Source organism: Aspergillus neoniger (assembly GCF_003184625.1).
Source record: "Aspergillus neoniger CBS 115656 unplaced genomic scaffold BO87scaffold_31, whole genome shotgun sequence".
NCBI classification, from domain to species: Eukaryota; Fungi; Ascomycota; class Eurotiomycetes; order Eurotiales; family Aspergillaceae; genus Aspergillus; species Aspergillus neoniger.
In genome coordinates this window covers 37280-52380 of record NW_020291159.1, presented here as the reverse complement: position 1 = coordinate 52380, position 15101 = coordinate 37280, and the positions used below count along the sequence as shown (strand labels likewise).

Below are 15101 nucleotides of genomic sequence, written 5' to 3'. Positions count from 1 at the left end.
ATTCAATATAGAAGTAGTATCTACCATCTAAAGCATAAGCTACCGGATATCAAGTTATACACAATGCCAAATCGTAATCATTACCCACCCACTCTGCGCACAATGCACCCTACAACTCCGCCAACAACTCGCCCATCGAAATCGGTTTCCTGACTGCATTCGAAAACCCATCATGGTACGTCACCCAGACGCGTCTGCCCGCCTTTAACGTCTCATTTTGCTTCGCCGTCTCAGGCGACTCATCTGACGGCGGTGGTGTGGGCTCCTTGATGACTCTGCCGAAGAAGTCGCGCTTCACGTTCGGCCCGTGTGCGGTCTTCTTCGCATCGCCATCATCCTTGGATTGCCCATCGGCGGTCTTGCTGGAGGATTTTTTGCCGATATTGGATGTCGTTAGTGTTTCCGATTGCTTGCGGATGTTCTCTTTGCGGTATTCTTGGTCCAGGACTTGGCGGATCGCGTAGCGGACGGGGGCGGAGCCGCTGGCGGTGGGGGTGGATTTGGGTTTGGAGAATGTGATGAGACTATCGAGGGGGCTGTGGAGGTGTTAGTATGGTTTATATAGGGTTGTAGGGAGAGGAAGGATGGGGAGCATACGGTTCCATCCGGTAGGCCCATCCTCCGTGGGCTCCGGCGTTCTCGATGCGCACTTTCTCGAATCGTACGCCTAGACCGGCCATTACGCGGACGGCGGCTTGGATGAGCGTGCGCTCGCTCTCTTTGCGGACGCTGGCTACGCTGCGCTGCTCGCCGCTGCCGCGAACTACGACTGGTTTCACGTCCGGGGAGAGCATTCGGACGAGGTTCGGGATGAGGTCGATGACTAGGGAGTCGGTGGAGCGGAAGAGGCGGGATAAGGGGGCTGAGAATGCGGACTGAAATTCTGTGAGGATGGCTCGGTTCTGTTTCTGAGCTTCGTAGGCGGCAAAGTCTGCTCGAGGACCTGAAAATGGGTGTTCCTCTTCTTCGTCGTCGACTTCCCGGGGTTTGGCTTTGCCTTGTGCCGTGGCGAAAAGGTGGTGGAATGCTACGACGGATTGGCTGAGGTATGCACTCAGCTCCCAGTCTTGTGCGGTGTAGACCTTGGAGGACATGGTGTCGTGGAAGTGTAGCCAGTCGTAGGCTGCGTTGGGTTTGGAGAGGAAGGTGTCATCTTGGTAGCTTTGCAGCGGGTAGGATGCAAAGCACTCTGCCACGGCGCGGTCGTGCTCGCCGCTAGCATCGACCATTTCACGTAGTCGTTCGATGGCATGGCGTTTCCGGAGGTCAGCGACACCTACTGGTACTTTGTCCTCGGAATTGGAGAAGGGATCGCGGAAGGAGTCGACGCCAACAGGTGCATCTGTGAAGCCGGCGCCTTCGGTGAAGACTCGCTCGATGAGATCGCGCACACCACCGCGGTTTAGGCCTTTGAAGAAAGCACTGCCGCTACTGTTGGCGCTGAGAACCTTTTGCTCCAGCCAGCTTCGTGTGAGTCGTAGAGTAGATGGACATTCGTTTCTTAGCTTATGCGCCACCCATTCTGCTGCAACGAGCACACTGCGGATGTCGCCCTCTGCTGTTCCGCTGCTCTTGACGCCTCCTTGTTTGCGCCGAGCAAGGCCCCAGGAGGCTTCACAGAGCCGTCGGACGCCATCATTGTCGGATGGAATGCCTTCGACGGTGAAAATCCGCTTCATGCGTGTGACGACGTTCTCCAACGGTGCTTGGCGGACATGGATGATCTCTGCAACCGAGGCCGCACGCAGTGGTCGTAGACTAGGATGGTAGACATCGTTGCAGACCATGATCAGCGGCCGTAAGAATCGGAAGTTGTCGCCCTTCTTCTTCCTGCCCTTGGTCTGCTCAGTAGCGCCTGACGAATTCTTCTGGTCCAGTAGGACCAAATCAATCAAGGCTTTCATGAAACCACCCTCACCACCGCCTCCAGATCCGCTGACGACGCCGTCTACTTCGTCGACGACGACACAAACAGGCCGTCCTGCCTTGCGTACCTTTTCCTCGCCAACCTCCACGTTCATGCCCTTGACGTTCTCTGTGCCCAGGGAATCGCGAATCCTGCCTTTTACCACATCCTTGCTTCGATCATCACTCGCGTTGATTTCTAGCACTTCATAACCAGCCTGTCGAGCACATACATGTGCTAGTGTAGTCTTTCCTAGACCTGGCGGGCCGCATAGCAGTAGAACCTTTCGATGCGTCCGTTCCTCTTCGTCTTTGCCGTTGAACGGTTTCTTTGCCTTCGCCCTGGCGATGTTGGGGAAGACGATAGGTTCCCAAGCTTTCAGCCACCGCAGAACAGATCTATGTGTGCGCTCGTCTCCGATCAGTTCCGTGAACTTTCGTGCGCGGTACTTTTCAGTCCACATGGCTGCAGCTAGCTTTGCGCTCTTCTGGTCGTGGACCGGGGCTTCGATAGACGGCTGTACCACTGGGGCAGGTCGTGTCTCGGCCGGGGGAGCCTCCGGCTCATTCGCTGCTTCATCGAGAAGCTTGTGGATATCGATACCGTAGTAGCTCTTCTGAGCCCTTCCGGGTGCTGTAGCGGAGCGACCAGCAACAAGTCTTTCGTAGCTGACACGGGGTGCGGGTCTCTTCAATGAAACGTGGTGTGTCTTGCCCGAGCAGGTTTTTATCTGTATTGATCGGTATGGCCTTCGCGAGGGAAGCGACGTGATTGTGCTCGGTTCCGGTACGGGAGTGGGATCAAGCTCTGGCGCAGTAGATGCTGGCTTCGGAGTCGATTCCGTTGGCAGTTGAGATGGCCTCGGGATTTCAGGTAGTTCAACAGGCGGCTGTTGAATAATGTCCTCCTGCGCCTGAAACTCGCTCCTTAGTTGCGCATCGTTGAAAGCGTCCCAGTCATCATCATCATCATCATCCGCTTCATCCAAGAACCCGCCCATAATCTTCTGCCGCTTGGGCTCTTCACTGTGCGATTGTTCTTCATTCTTTCTCTTCTGCGACTCTGGCGACGGAGCGCTCGACGGGAAGGGAGCGGGGGATGCAATGAGGGGCATTTTGATAGTAGGTGGTGAAGACGGTAATAAGGCGAGTGTTCGAATAGGAGAGTAGATGTTCTTCCGCTTGGAAGTTCGTGTCGGAGTATCTGAGCTCAATCAGTTGATATACTCAACACTCGGGATCGTCGAGTCTACCAGGCCTTATATCCTCGTCACTGCGGAAGACATCAGATAGATTCCACGACCGGTGCTGAATAACTATTCCTTTGCGCGTATTATCTCCCTGTTGGAAATTCAATGCCTCGAGCTCGTCGGAGAAGGTATCGGAGGGGGGTTCGGGAGGGTCTCCCTCGGAGTGAAGATGGATGGCCGGATCGAAGGAGGGAGGGATGGACGGGGACGACGTCGTCATCAAATCGAGTCTGCAATTATTTGAAATGATAGTGTGTATTATGGAGTGTCTACTCCGTCCCGAATCGATATTGTCGAGTGGGCTGATTGATGCAATGATAGATTGGAGTTGGTTTGCGACGCGTGCGACGCGCCGCGGACGCGCTAGTCCCGATTAATTAATGGCCCTTAGTAGCCTAGTGGGTGTGCGAACCCTACATCTATACAAAATTGGATAAAATTAGAATCTAGATGATTGGAAGTGTAAATGAAGGATTTTAAATTAGGAATTAAGGGATAAAACAGCTGATTAGGTTTGTAATAACACAAGCATCGATCTTTCCTAGTCGTATAACAAGAAGTCCATCAAAGCAGCTTTTACCCAACTCCGACGCCATCATCATAGCACAAACCTAGCAAACAATCAAAGTCTATAGAAAGCACATGCATATCCTCGTTATGGTTGATATCCTCCTTCCTCCTCATCCATGTTGTATGCCCAGCACCCAACTGCAGATATGCCATCATTTCAATGACAGGTATGTAGCGAGAGTTGTGTAGTTGGTGGACGGGGCACGGCTCTTTTCTTTGGCAGGCTTAGGCGAGGTAGGCTTGGGTGGAGATGACTTGGTCTCCTCCTTCTTCTCTTTGCTAGATAGCCACTTCTTGCTCGTGGCTTTGAGATCTTTCAAGGTTGATGCGGTGGAGGAGACGCTGTAGCTGGACGAAGCGTCGTCGAGGGTGGAGGTAGATTTGACTGATTCAGGCATGGCTTTGGATGTGCTTCTGAATTTCTTAGGAAAGAAGTGGATGGTTCTGTCGGTGGTACTGTTCGACAGTCTGGGTGGAAGTATAGTTCAGTTGGAGTAGTAGTGGTTGTATAAAGAGTCAAGTAGGACAGTAAATGATGTGTATGAGCAGTCACAACTGATCTAGAAGGTTCTTTGGTAGTTGAGATCTGAAGTATACGAAGCAAGGCTACCAGGTGGCTTCCACGGTCCTTATATACTGATGCATTCGTCCATTCCGTGATGATGGATTTAGTCCGAAGCCCACGGAGTAAAATTCACGACGACCCACCCTGACGTCTGAGGAAATGATCGAGGCTTAGCAATCGGACAACATCCTACATTGTCAGATGCTTAGTTCAGACTGCAACTTATCCTGGTGAATCATCAGCGCAAGTCATTGCTCGGTGTGGCCCACCCATGATGCGGTAGGCCGTATACCAAGGAGCGAAGGGCGTGTAATTGGGTGCCAACACGAGGCGCTAACCCAGTGCGTGGCCGCCATTGGGAACGCCGCTCTCTGACTCGAGAAGGAATGGAGGTCAAGATCTGCCTGATATTGTTGAAAAATGGGTGACGACGCCCTTTGACTTTGCTTGAAAGTGGGATGTGGCCCGGAATACGGTCTAGGGCAATCGGTCGGGGTACTAAAACAGCATAGTCGGACTGGTCTCGATGTGGCTTTGGGGTAACTAAGCCTTAGTAGACGTTGTTAAGGCGCGCCGAGCCTGCGATGAGTCAATGCCTAAGGTTGTACCGCGTGTGACCTAGACAGACAAAGCCACTGCCTTGAGCAGGCAGAATCTGACACATGCTCTATGATAGTCAAAATTATATTAGCTATGGCTAGAGTGAAGTCTAGAATGCTGCCTGAAGTCGAGGACCGTAAGAGATGTTGCTATTCCGACTCCGATGCACGAGACTTCAACTCCGAAACTAGTTTTATTCCGAGCCAATGAGATCCCGAGCCCTAGCAATTACTGCAGAGAATTCAGTTCCATCTTGTCCAGCTTCGGACTACTTTTGGGGATGACTCGATTAAATTAAAGTGTATGGTCAATGCTTAAGCCCCTTGTCGAGATTGAGTCGTTCAGATTGTAAAAGAAAATTTACGATATTCCGCATGCAGACGAGCTGTGCCACGATGCTTCATCCCCATGATTCCTTGTGCTTGCCGCCCTCGTCTATCGCCAATCTCTTCGAAGTCGCATCGTATTCTGTAGAAGCCTCTGTGGATAGAAGTTGGCGATCTTCTAGTCCCTAGCCTCTCCTTTGTCTTCGATGTTATATAGGCCTCCCACTAAAGCACTTACCACCATGACCGTCCACAGTCCCTTTGACCCTCCGAGCTGGAGGCTTTGAAGCAATAAGTGTGGGGGAAACCACGCTGATATCTGTTCCGAATAGTCCCAAATCAAGTGTGTTACCTAGCTAAATTTCCCTAGGAGTGCCTTCAGGAGAGCATACAGAAGCAGGGAGGTTCGCTTTGGACTGGGGGTGCTAGTCCATCCTGGTTTTTTTTATATGCAAGTTCTGCTGCTGGAGTGGCTGTGTTTTTTTTAGGCGAACCTCCCTGCTTCTGTATGCTCTCCTGAAGGCACTCCTAGGGAAATTTAGCTAGGTAACACACTTGATTTGGGACTATTCGGAACAGATATCAGCGTGGTTTCCCCCACACTTATTGCTTCAAAGCCTCCAGCCGGACTGCACCGGCTGTCATCTTCCACCATACCTGTTTCTTCCAAAGAATCTCCCATTGCTATGTTGTTTCTCTTTGCAGATAGATAAGTCTTGTTGGGAGTCAGTACCGTATCCAGTCACTCCATCTGAATAATGTATATACCCATAAGTTGGTTCCCATTCCGGAATCACATACTCAATTACACGTTGAGGTAGTAGAAGTTCTTCTTCGATGTCTTGGTAAAAATTGATTAGTACTGTTCTTCTTCGAGATGACCTCTGAATGCGCAAAATTGGTTCTGTAGCATTCGCGTGTCTATTGAGGCTAAGAATTCGTGACTAGAGCTGTTCCTCAACGACTTCAACCGTCAAAGGCCCCATATCGATGATCCCACTGTTTGAATTATTCGAAAGCCCGTTGACTTGCTCTATTGGCTCGAATGCGGCCTATGGAGCCACAGAAATACGAGAGACAAAGGGAATAGCCGATAGTTCCAACGCAATCTTTCATAGTCAGTACATATCTCAGCATAATGAAAGTTGAGATACTATACTCTCCTAAATCCCAATATCCACAGAAGCTTTTTAGAATTTCAAAGTCTTCTTTTTATTGTTAGGTTTCGTTGTCTGTTATTATTGTTTTCATTAGTTTTTCCTTCTGTAAGAAGGATCTTAGGATTAGTAACCGCTTGCTGTGTAAGGAAGTGCACTTAATGGTTGTTGTTACTCTGTCACTGACCGAGTGCGGACGCCCTCTTTAATTTTATTTAGCATCTTAAAGTATGCCGGATAAATGTTCGCTTGTTACTAGATGGTAATTATGAGTGCTTAGATAGAGAAAGAGCGCTTTCCAGTTGCCTAGTTTCTTCTATGCCGGGTAGAAAGTCGAATAGGCTGTATCAGAAAAGTTGTTGACTGCGCGCCATTAAAACTCGATTTGTAAGCCTGCTGATCTGCTTCCTAAGGTACGCGATGGTTTAATGTCAATTTCTCTGCGTCGTTGTGTTTTCCATGTCAGAAAGTCCGTTTGGAGTAACGGCCTCTAAGTTATAAATAATCGTTCTGGGGTAGCTTTATGCTCTCCCGACGTCGAATCCCCCTTTTGATACCTCTATCTCGGCTTCCTCTTATCCATAATATTATATAGTCCTCGAATAAAGTCATTTGTAACAATCTGGCCTTTAATGGTCTGCTTTATCCTGCGATTTATGTGCTTTCCTTTAGTCGCGACAAACTTGCTATCCGTATGGCACTTTGCATCGTACGTAGGTACACATCGTTCTCGGATGGTATCTGGACTTCTTAGTTATCCGGGCAATGCATGTTGTCATACGCAGCCTGCCATTTTGGGACTAAATTGCTGATGACATGATGCGGTAGCAATAACTCGCCTAATCACCGTAAGATGGGCCCTAATGTGGCCAGTAGACTTTTGGAAGTGATTTCTGTATCATTTTTCAACGCCGTTATCCCAGTGGGCTGCATGCAAGAGGCCCTTTCGTAAGTCCCACTGCGGACTTTTGCGGGCGTTAATATGTCCATCCCCGTATTTTAGTGTCAATAATGTCCCCTGAGTATCCCCTAGTAGTAGGATATGCACTCATATTGCGTTCAATCAGACGTCTCTTCTATACGTGGAACAGAATCAGTAATCTCTTCCCGCCTTTGGCTACAGACATGCGAGCGGGAAAGAGGTTGAAATAAAGGGCGGCTCAAAATGAGGCTCCGGCCAGGCTGTAACGGCTTGCTTCCAGATTGGGAAAGACAGCCCTAAGAAACGTTCACTTGAAGGATACGAACGCCAGACCAGGCACTAGGCACCGGGGAGTGTTTTAGGGTTCTGACATGTGTGGGATCGGAAGCTATGTTTGAAGAAAGGCAAATTAGGAACACGGTGGCGAAGGGTCGGAGAGTGTAGCTACATAGCAGGCGGAGGGTCCGGTGAAGTGTCTATGTACGTGGATATTCCCATCCGCAGTACACAGAGCGCATAAACTGACTAATGAGGGTAAGAAGAAAGTCTCTGGGTGGTGTAGTCTTACTGAATGATAGAGGGCTGATTCACATGAAAGATCCAAGTGCAGATGCAGATCTATACTAGGACCTGGCTCGCCAGAGTCAGATCGACCAGGATATCGTTATATGAGTTCGGTCGGTCTTCACTTGGTTCGTCCTGAGTATTTTCTGTCCGGGCGATAGTAATGAGGTAAAGTGTGGGTGGGATCATCAATTGCGCTCATTGGAACCACTAACTGCTCGAGGAACAAGACGCAGGCCTAGAAGAATCAAAACTAAAGCACGTAACAGTCTATGAAGGTAAAGGGATGATAAATTATCGGAGTGCATATGTCACTTTAAATCCAAGAAGGTGAGTATACAAGGATAAGAAACACGAAGCAATAGGAAGCGGCTACAAAGGCACAGGGTCGGGTGATATGTCTGCCTGTGGTAGAACCTCAAGTATCGCAAGACATCATGATTCAATAATTCGCTGGGTCGCTTCATGGTATGCTTCATGGAGAGTCATCTGTTCATCTGTGAAGTGAGCGCTTGATTTAGCAGAGCATTTGGAAGTCTTCTGAATACTAACATATTTAGGAGTATTAGTTCAGTAATAGTACCAGTTAGCACTTTTATTACTTAAGCAAATCGCTTAGGAGTGGAATGCTTCGCAATGTCTTGACGTAAGATATTGATGACGATAAGGCTTCTCCAGACATCGACTATTACTTTAGATAGATGTACATCACTTGATTATGTAGAAGGAGAGTGGGCTGGTGGGTGATGGGTGGTATGGTGTGGTGAGGCTCGGATGATAAAGTCCGAATTCTGCCATCCCTCACCGCCATCATGAGCCTCACCTCAACCTCAACACCAAGTCTTGGCAAGCCCGCATCAGCAGATGGGTTGCAACGAAGTCTTATTTCCAGCGCATTATCAAAGTAAATCGTAAAATAAACACATCTTACGATTCTACAGGCATTGCTGCACCTTTCTATCAGCTTATTATTACTCGTAAGGCCCAAGATTGGTCATTAAGCGAATTTTGATTTCATACGACCGTAACCTCTATAAAAATCATCCAAACGAGCTATAACCTCGTGTTTAGAACTCCTCGTCGTCAGAAACCTCCTCACCACGCTTCTTTCTAGCCATACGCTCCTTTCTCTTCTTACGTAATTCAGCAGAAGTGAGCTTCTTCTTCTTTTCAACAACGGTCTGTAACCAAAGTTAGTATAAGACTCGAAAAGCTTCAAACGATCCGAGAAACGGGGTTGTGAACTGACCTTGTTGCCCATGGCATCGACGACCTCCTCGGGACCATCCTTGGCCTCAAGACGGGGACCGGAACCTTGTCCCTGAACCCAGTTGTGACCGGAGGGAGTCATCTTACCGTCAACGACGGCCCAGACTTCCTCGGTGAGGTTCTCAGTGAACTCACGGGAGTGAGTGATGATGATAACACCACCCTCGAAGCTCTTCAGAGCCTTGGACAGAGCACCGAGAGAGTCACGGTCCAGGTAGTTGGTAGGCTCGTCCAGAACGATGACGTGAGGACGCTGCCAAGAGCAGGCGGCAAGGACGACCTTGACACGCTGACCACCGGACAGACCGCGCATGCGGGAGTGGGAGACCAGCTCAGCATCGAGACCGAACTGCTCGCAGTGGGCCTCAATCTCCTTACGGACCAGAGGACGGAACTGACCGCTGGCAAGAGCCTCCTTCTGATCGACCTCGGCAACCATCTTGGCGTGAGACTGCATGATTTCGTTACGGGGAATCCAGGCGTTGTCGGTGGTCATCATGGGAGTCCAGCGCTCGCTCTTCATGCCGATGTTCTCACCCAGCGAGAACGAACACTCGTATTCGTAGCTGTTCTTGAACTTACGACGAGCGTGGATACCAATGACACGACGGGGCTGGCCCTCGATCTTGTAGATCTTGTCCATGGCCTTCTCATCCTCGTCGGTGACGATCTTGTTGGCACGGTCCATGGTCTCACGGTCCTCACCGGTCTGGAAACGCCACTGGATGTACTCGGAGGGAGTGGAGTCGAGATGGTTATCAATGTGAGCGAAAGCGTGCTGCTTGATGTAGGCGATACGGATGTTCTCGTGCTGGTAGACGTCACCGGAGGTGGGGATCAACTCACCGGTCAGGACGTTGACCAGGGTAGATTTACCAGCACCGTTGGGACCGATGACGGCAATACGAGAGCCCAGGGAGACCTGGAAGGAGATGTCGGTGAGCTGGGGCTTGGGGGTGCCGGGGTACTGGAAGGTCATGTTGTTGACACGGATGATGGCCTTGGCCTTGGTCTTGACACCCTCAAGGAAACCGGGCTCGGGGAACTTGAACTCGAGCTCGGAGGCACCCAGCTCGTAGTAGGAGCGAGCAGAGGGGACACGCTTGACGAACTCGCTCAGGTTACCACGGTAACGCTTGAGCTTGAAGCGCTCGTAGTGGACGACGTGCTGGATGACGTTGTCCAAGAACTTGCTGTCGTGGGAGACGATGATGGAAGTGCAGGGAGAGGTGCACAGGTAGTTCTCCAACCAGGCGACGTTCTTGACGTCCAAGTGGTTGGTAGGCTCGTCGAGCAGCAGGATATCGGGGGACTCGAACACGGCACGGGCCAGAGCCAGCTTCATCTTCCATCCACCGGAGAGGGAAGTGATGGGACCCTCGAACTGCTCACGCAGGAAACCGAACTCCTCGAGCTTGGCCTCGACCTCCTCCTGGCTGGTCTGGACACCGACCTCGCGGAGCTTCTTGATGGTCCAGCCAATGACGGTCTGCTCAGTATCGGCGGCATCCAAGTCGTGCTCAACGTAGACGGTCTTGACCTCATCCTTCTTGGGGAAGCCCTCAAGCTGCTCGTTGTTGATGGCACGCATGAGAGTGGTCTTACCGGTACCGTTGGGGCCGAGCAGACCGTAACGCTGACCACGCTTGAGGCGGAGGCTGGTCTGGTTCAGCAGAATCTTGGCACCGTAGGCCAGGGAGAAAGTGCAGTTGCACAGATCCTCACCCTCCTCCTCGTCGGAGAGGACCTCATCCTCAGCAGCGGCACCGGGGGAGGCGCGCTTGCGGAGGGTCTCGACGATGGGCTTGGCCTCCTCGTCACCAACGATGGCAGCGATGTAGGGAAGGGCGTTCTGGGTCCAGCTGGTGACCTCGGCGTCCTTCTCGTCAACGAGCTGACCAGCGATGGCAGCAACGTAGGTGATAACGGACTCGGCCTTCTCAGCCTGGGCGGAGAACTTGGAAGAGAGGATCTCCTTAAGGATAGCGGAGACGGTGGAGATGTCACCAGCGGTGGAGATCTCGGGGATCTTGCCGTTCTTGACATCACCGACACGGCACAGGGTGTCCAGACCCTGCTTGGTCTTACCACGAGCCTCAGGGTCGGCCAGAGTCTCGTAGTTCTTCTCAAGACGGGGCATCAACTTGGGCAAGAAGGGAGCGACAATCTGGGGGTCCTCCACGAGCTTACACATGTTGTCAACGATGACAGCGGACTTACGCTTGATGGCAGTCTCACGCTCAACCAGACCACGGTCCAGCAGGGGGACCATGATGGCGAGGGTGGGTCCGGTGACATCGGAGACGAAAGTGGTAGCACCGAGCAAGTGAACGGTCTCGGGGACGTTCTCGGGCTTGGCGATACACTTGATGAGCTCGGGAATGAAACGCTCAATATCCTTGTTGACGATCAAACCGCAGACCTTCTCCATGGTAGCGTAGGCAGCCTTCTTGATGTCGGCCTTGGTGTCCCACATGGCCTCAGAGACAACGGGGATGAGCTCGGGGACACGGAAAGAGAGCTGAGCGGGGGCAGTCTCGACGAGAGCGTTGATGCACTCGAGAGCAGCCAGCTTCTCCTGCCACTTCTGGGCGTTGGCGAGGGACTCGAGGACGGGGGGAAGGACAGCCTTGACGGCGTTGCCGTTGACACCCTTCACGATGGCGAGGGCAGCACCCTGGGCGGCGTTCTTGACGGGAACCATCTTGTCACCGACGGCGGCAAGGACGGGGCCGAGGAGGGTGACGAGGTGAGGCTCGACACCAGGAGCGATGGTGGCGTGGGAGGCAATAGCACGGATACCCTCGCAGGCACGCTCACGGACAACAGCATCCTTCTTGTTGCTGAGCTGCTTCTGGAAGGTCTCGACAGCCCTGAAAATTTTTCATGTTAGCCATCCGCCACCGACCACCTAGACGGCAGAGCGGGGTATTCTGCAGATTATACATACTTGAGAGGGAGAGCCTGCTCGGGGATAGGGCCGCTGAACAGGTGGGCCAGGTTGTCGGCAGCAGCGTTCACCTCATCCTGGGAGGAAGAGATGTTGAGGTTCTTGATGAGGTCCTCAAGGACAGCGACAGACTGAGCAGTCTCCTTGCCGGAGACAGCAGGAACGGACGAAACATCAACAGCAGGCATTTTGATCGTGAAAGACGATGTCGTAACGTCGGAGAGAGAAAAAAGGAAGAAGAAAAAGGAGGAGAAAAGAAGCGAGAACGGGTGGAAAGCGTTCTATTAGGGTATCTCGATAAGAGGTGGCGGGCCCACGAATCCGCGTCTGGAAAATTTCACAGCACGCAGCAAACGCTCTAACACGGCCGCACAGGCAAAATCTATTTTTTTGTCCGAGAAACGACAAAAAACAAAACAAATTTTTTAAGATAGAGGAGCAAACCTCTTAGAAGAGAGAGATGAAGGATGGGGAGAGAAAGGGAGGGAGGAGGGGGGGAAAGCGAAGGTGGGTGGAGGAAAGTGATATTTATCGCTTTGTGGCCTGCGTTTCGCCGCCCAACTTTTTTCAGTCCCGCCGCCAGTCCCAGAAAATCTCTTTTAATGAAAAATTTTTCGCTGTTCCTTAGAATTTGTCCCGCACTAACTTCGTTTCCGGTGTAGCGGCGATGGGCTGTCGAAGCAACCAACCGTGGCTCGTGAATGACTCTATCTGCAGCCGCTGATTGGCTGGACTCCTGTTTTCGCTGAGTCAGCCGCGTTGAACCCTCAGCCAAGGTTGCCCTGGTTGCTGCTCAACCATCAGGTTCGCTCCATCCTCACGGTCTGCCCGCTGCCATCATGGATCTTTGAAGGTTATTCCTGGCCATCGCCTTCCTGCCGTTCGTCCCGACTCTTTTCCGTGCGGGAATCAGCGGAGATGGAGCAGTGGGAGCGGATATCTTGGAAGATCATGGATAGCCTTCCCCGACCGATATTACCCCGTCAAGAGGGATTGTGATTATTTTTACATACTTTCTACTACTTTGTAACATATGGGATGGGCTGCCAGCCAATCCCCTTTCAGATCATCGAGCCATTTGCAAGCATCATCAAGTTGCCCCTTTCTTTGACAGGGCTGAGAGGGTCTTGAGCACAGCCAGTTTCTGTACCACCCTTTCTCCCCCTTATTGTTACTTCTGAGGATACTTGGAACGTCGCAGAATCCTCCCTACCGTTGTCCATCCCAAGTCTGGGGAAATTATTGTCAGGCTTTCATCGCTTATGGCGGAGCGAACATCTTCACATGTGTATGCCAGCGTAGCAATGCTGTGAGGACAATTCAGTACTTAACTCTTCAGACTAGCCAGTCATCAATAGCCATTAGTTATTCATACCTTGAGCCGGTCCAGGCTGACGGGCGAAAACGGAGAACGATCTGGCTCCGGGCCATGGCTCTTGGTAACTCTAACTCAGTAGAGTTTTCATTATTATGATTTTTGTTATCCCTTTTCTGAAATCTTTCTGTCTCGAAGGGGGGCTGCGCCACTTCACCCCGGGAATGATCAGAGGTGGCGACCGGCATGAAAGCAGCAGCATCTGCAGGGCCAACCAAGCCATGATGACACGGAGGGGCGGAGACTAGCCGGCCGCAGTAGATTATTATCAGTCTATCTCTCAGGATGTTGCACCCCCGGATTCATGGCGTGTCAAGGACATTATCAAGGTATGTGCCAGCATGCAGCGCTATCATGATTTGAATGGTGGTTTGTCGATGCATTTTGTGGTTAGATGCAGGCAGGCCTGGGAAAATCCTGCCCGAAGCATAACCATGTTGTTAAGAAAAGGAGCATTATACTTTTGCGCCCGGAGATTGTTCCCCAGAGAGTCATGGATGCCTTATTATTGCCAAACACAAAGGGATAGGCGACTAAACACTCTCAGGCATAATTCCGGGGTTTAAGCGTCGCAAACACACGCCTGAAACAATGGCTCATTGCAGGAGTCGACGCATCACCGCCATTTGTCTGACTCAGGCTTTTCTGACCGCATTCAAATATAACTGGCTATATTTACTTTTCTTTACGTTATGTTGCCGATTGGCGTGTTGAGACCAAGTAACTTTACAGCCCTTCTTCAAAGTGACATCCAGGCCTGCCGCCTCAGCCAACCCGAGAACCGTGCCTTATGATGTGCACCGTCAGTCTTCAGAATACGGGGGCCCCCCTCTTATCGCTCTTATCGGTTATCGAATTTTGAGTTCAATTTTCTCCGGATCCCCTTCCATTTCTTATCCCCCGCGAAAATATCCAAATCTGTAGTGGCAACTTGCAACCAACCACGCTATTGCCACAACAATGGTGGAAGTAGGAACCTTCTTTGAACTCGTGAGCGCTATTCGCCCATGATGTGGGTCGACACGTTGTTTTTCTACCGACACCTCGCAGTCTCTACAGTGCACATCCAATACTCTTCTCCTTTCTTCATGAAATGGCAAAGTAACCTTAAAAGTATTTGGCAGACACAAATTGTCTCTCTACCTTCACTAACCATCATGGTTATCTCATGATGAGTCATTAGTAACCATTACTAACTTTGGGTGTTGCCCCGGGTGTTAACCTTCAGCGCCCTTGGTAGAGGGAATTACTTCTTACTATATTCTGGACATCAATCTAGACCTGCTATCAGACAATTGCGTCGCGTCTGTCTTACCGTAGCACTATAAGTAGAGAGAGCCACACAGATATAGTAATCATGCTCTCACCTGTCTCAGTCTACATCGATTTCAGGCTCCTGATGAAATTTAACCCGTGTTACCTGCTTGGGACGTAGCGTGCGTGATTCCCGCCTCAGAACTGCGTCAGGAATGTTGACGAAGCGCAAGAACTATACTTACACAGGTCTGGCCTTTGACCGACTCATGCCGTCCCATGCTGTCATGGCTTGAAGTTATCTACGTGATACAATTAGGGCATGGCGAGGACACATGACGACGTTTCTCGATATGTCGTGATCTAGTACCAATATACCATAAATCCCGAGTCC

General features: G+C 51.0%; 4 protein-coding genes across 4 annotated transcripts; 1 reads left to right on the top strand and 3 right to left on the bottom strand.

Moving 5' to 3' along the window:
- Nucleotides 1-109: 109 nt before the first annotated feature.
- On the bottom strand, nt 110-3020 carry BO87DRAFT_315871 (putative sister chromatid cohesion factor (Chl12); the record flags this gene model as incomplete). The annotated part of the gene is made up of 2 exons (XM_025619715.1): nt 110-536; nt 598-3020. The coding sequence occupies 2 exons, from the start codon at nt 3018-3020 to the stop codon at nt 110-112; spliced, it is 2850 nt and encodes a 949-aa protein (XP_025476527.1).
- Nucleotides 3021-3058: 38 nt separating this feature from the next.
- BO87DRAFT_379207 (uncharacterized protein) lies at nt 3059-3412 on the bottom strand. Its single transcript, XM_025623976.1, has one exon. The coding sequence runs from the start codon at nt 3373-3375 to the stop codon at nt 3133-3135; it is 243 nt and encodes an 80-aa protein (XP_025476526.1). The 5' UTR covers nt 3376-3412; the 3' UTR covers nt 3059-3132.
- A 5514-nt stretch (nt 3413-8926) lies between these two features.
- Nucleotides 8927-12266, bottom strand: BO87DRAFT_399756 (putative translation elongation factor eEF-3; the record flags this gene model as incomplete). The annotated part of the gene is made up of 3 exons (XM_025625466.1): nt 8927-9040; nt 9109-12001; nt 12079-12266. The coding sequence occupies 3 exons, from the start codon at nt 12264-12266 to the stop codon at nt 8927-8929; spliced, it is 3195 nt and encodes a 1064-aa protein (XP_025476525.1).
- Nucleotides 12267-12545: 279 nt separating this feature from the next.
- Nucleotides 12546-13498, top strand: BO87DRAFT_409160 (uncharacterized protein; the record flags this gene model as incomplete). The annotated part of the gene is made up of 3 exons (XM_025626226.1): nt 12546-12599; nt 12707-12775; nt 12932-13498. The coding sequence occupies 3 exons, from the start codon at nt 12546-12548 to the stop codon at nt 13106-13108; spliced, it is 300 nt and encodes a 99-aa protein (XP_025476524.1). The 3' UTR covers nt 13109-13498.
- Nucleotides 13499-15101: the final 1603 nt, after the last annotated feature.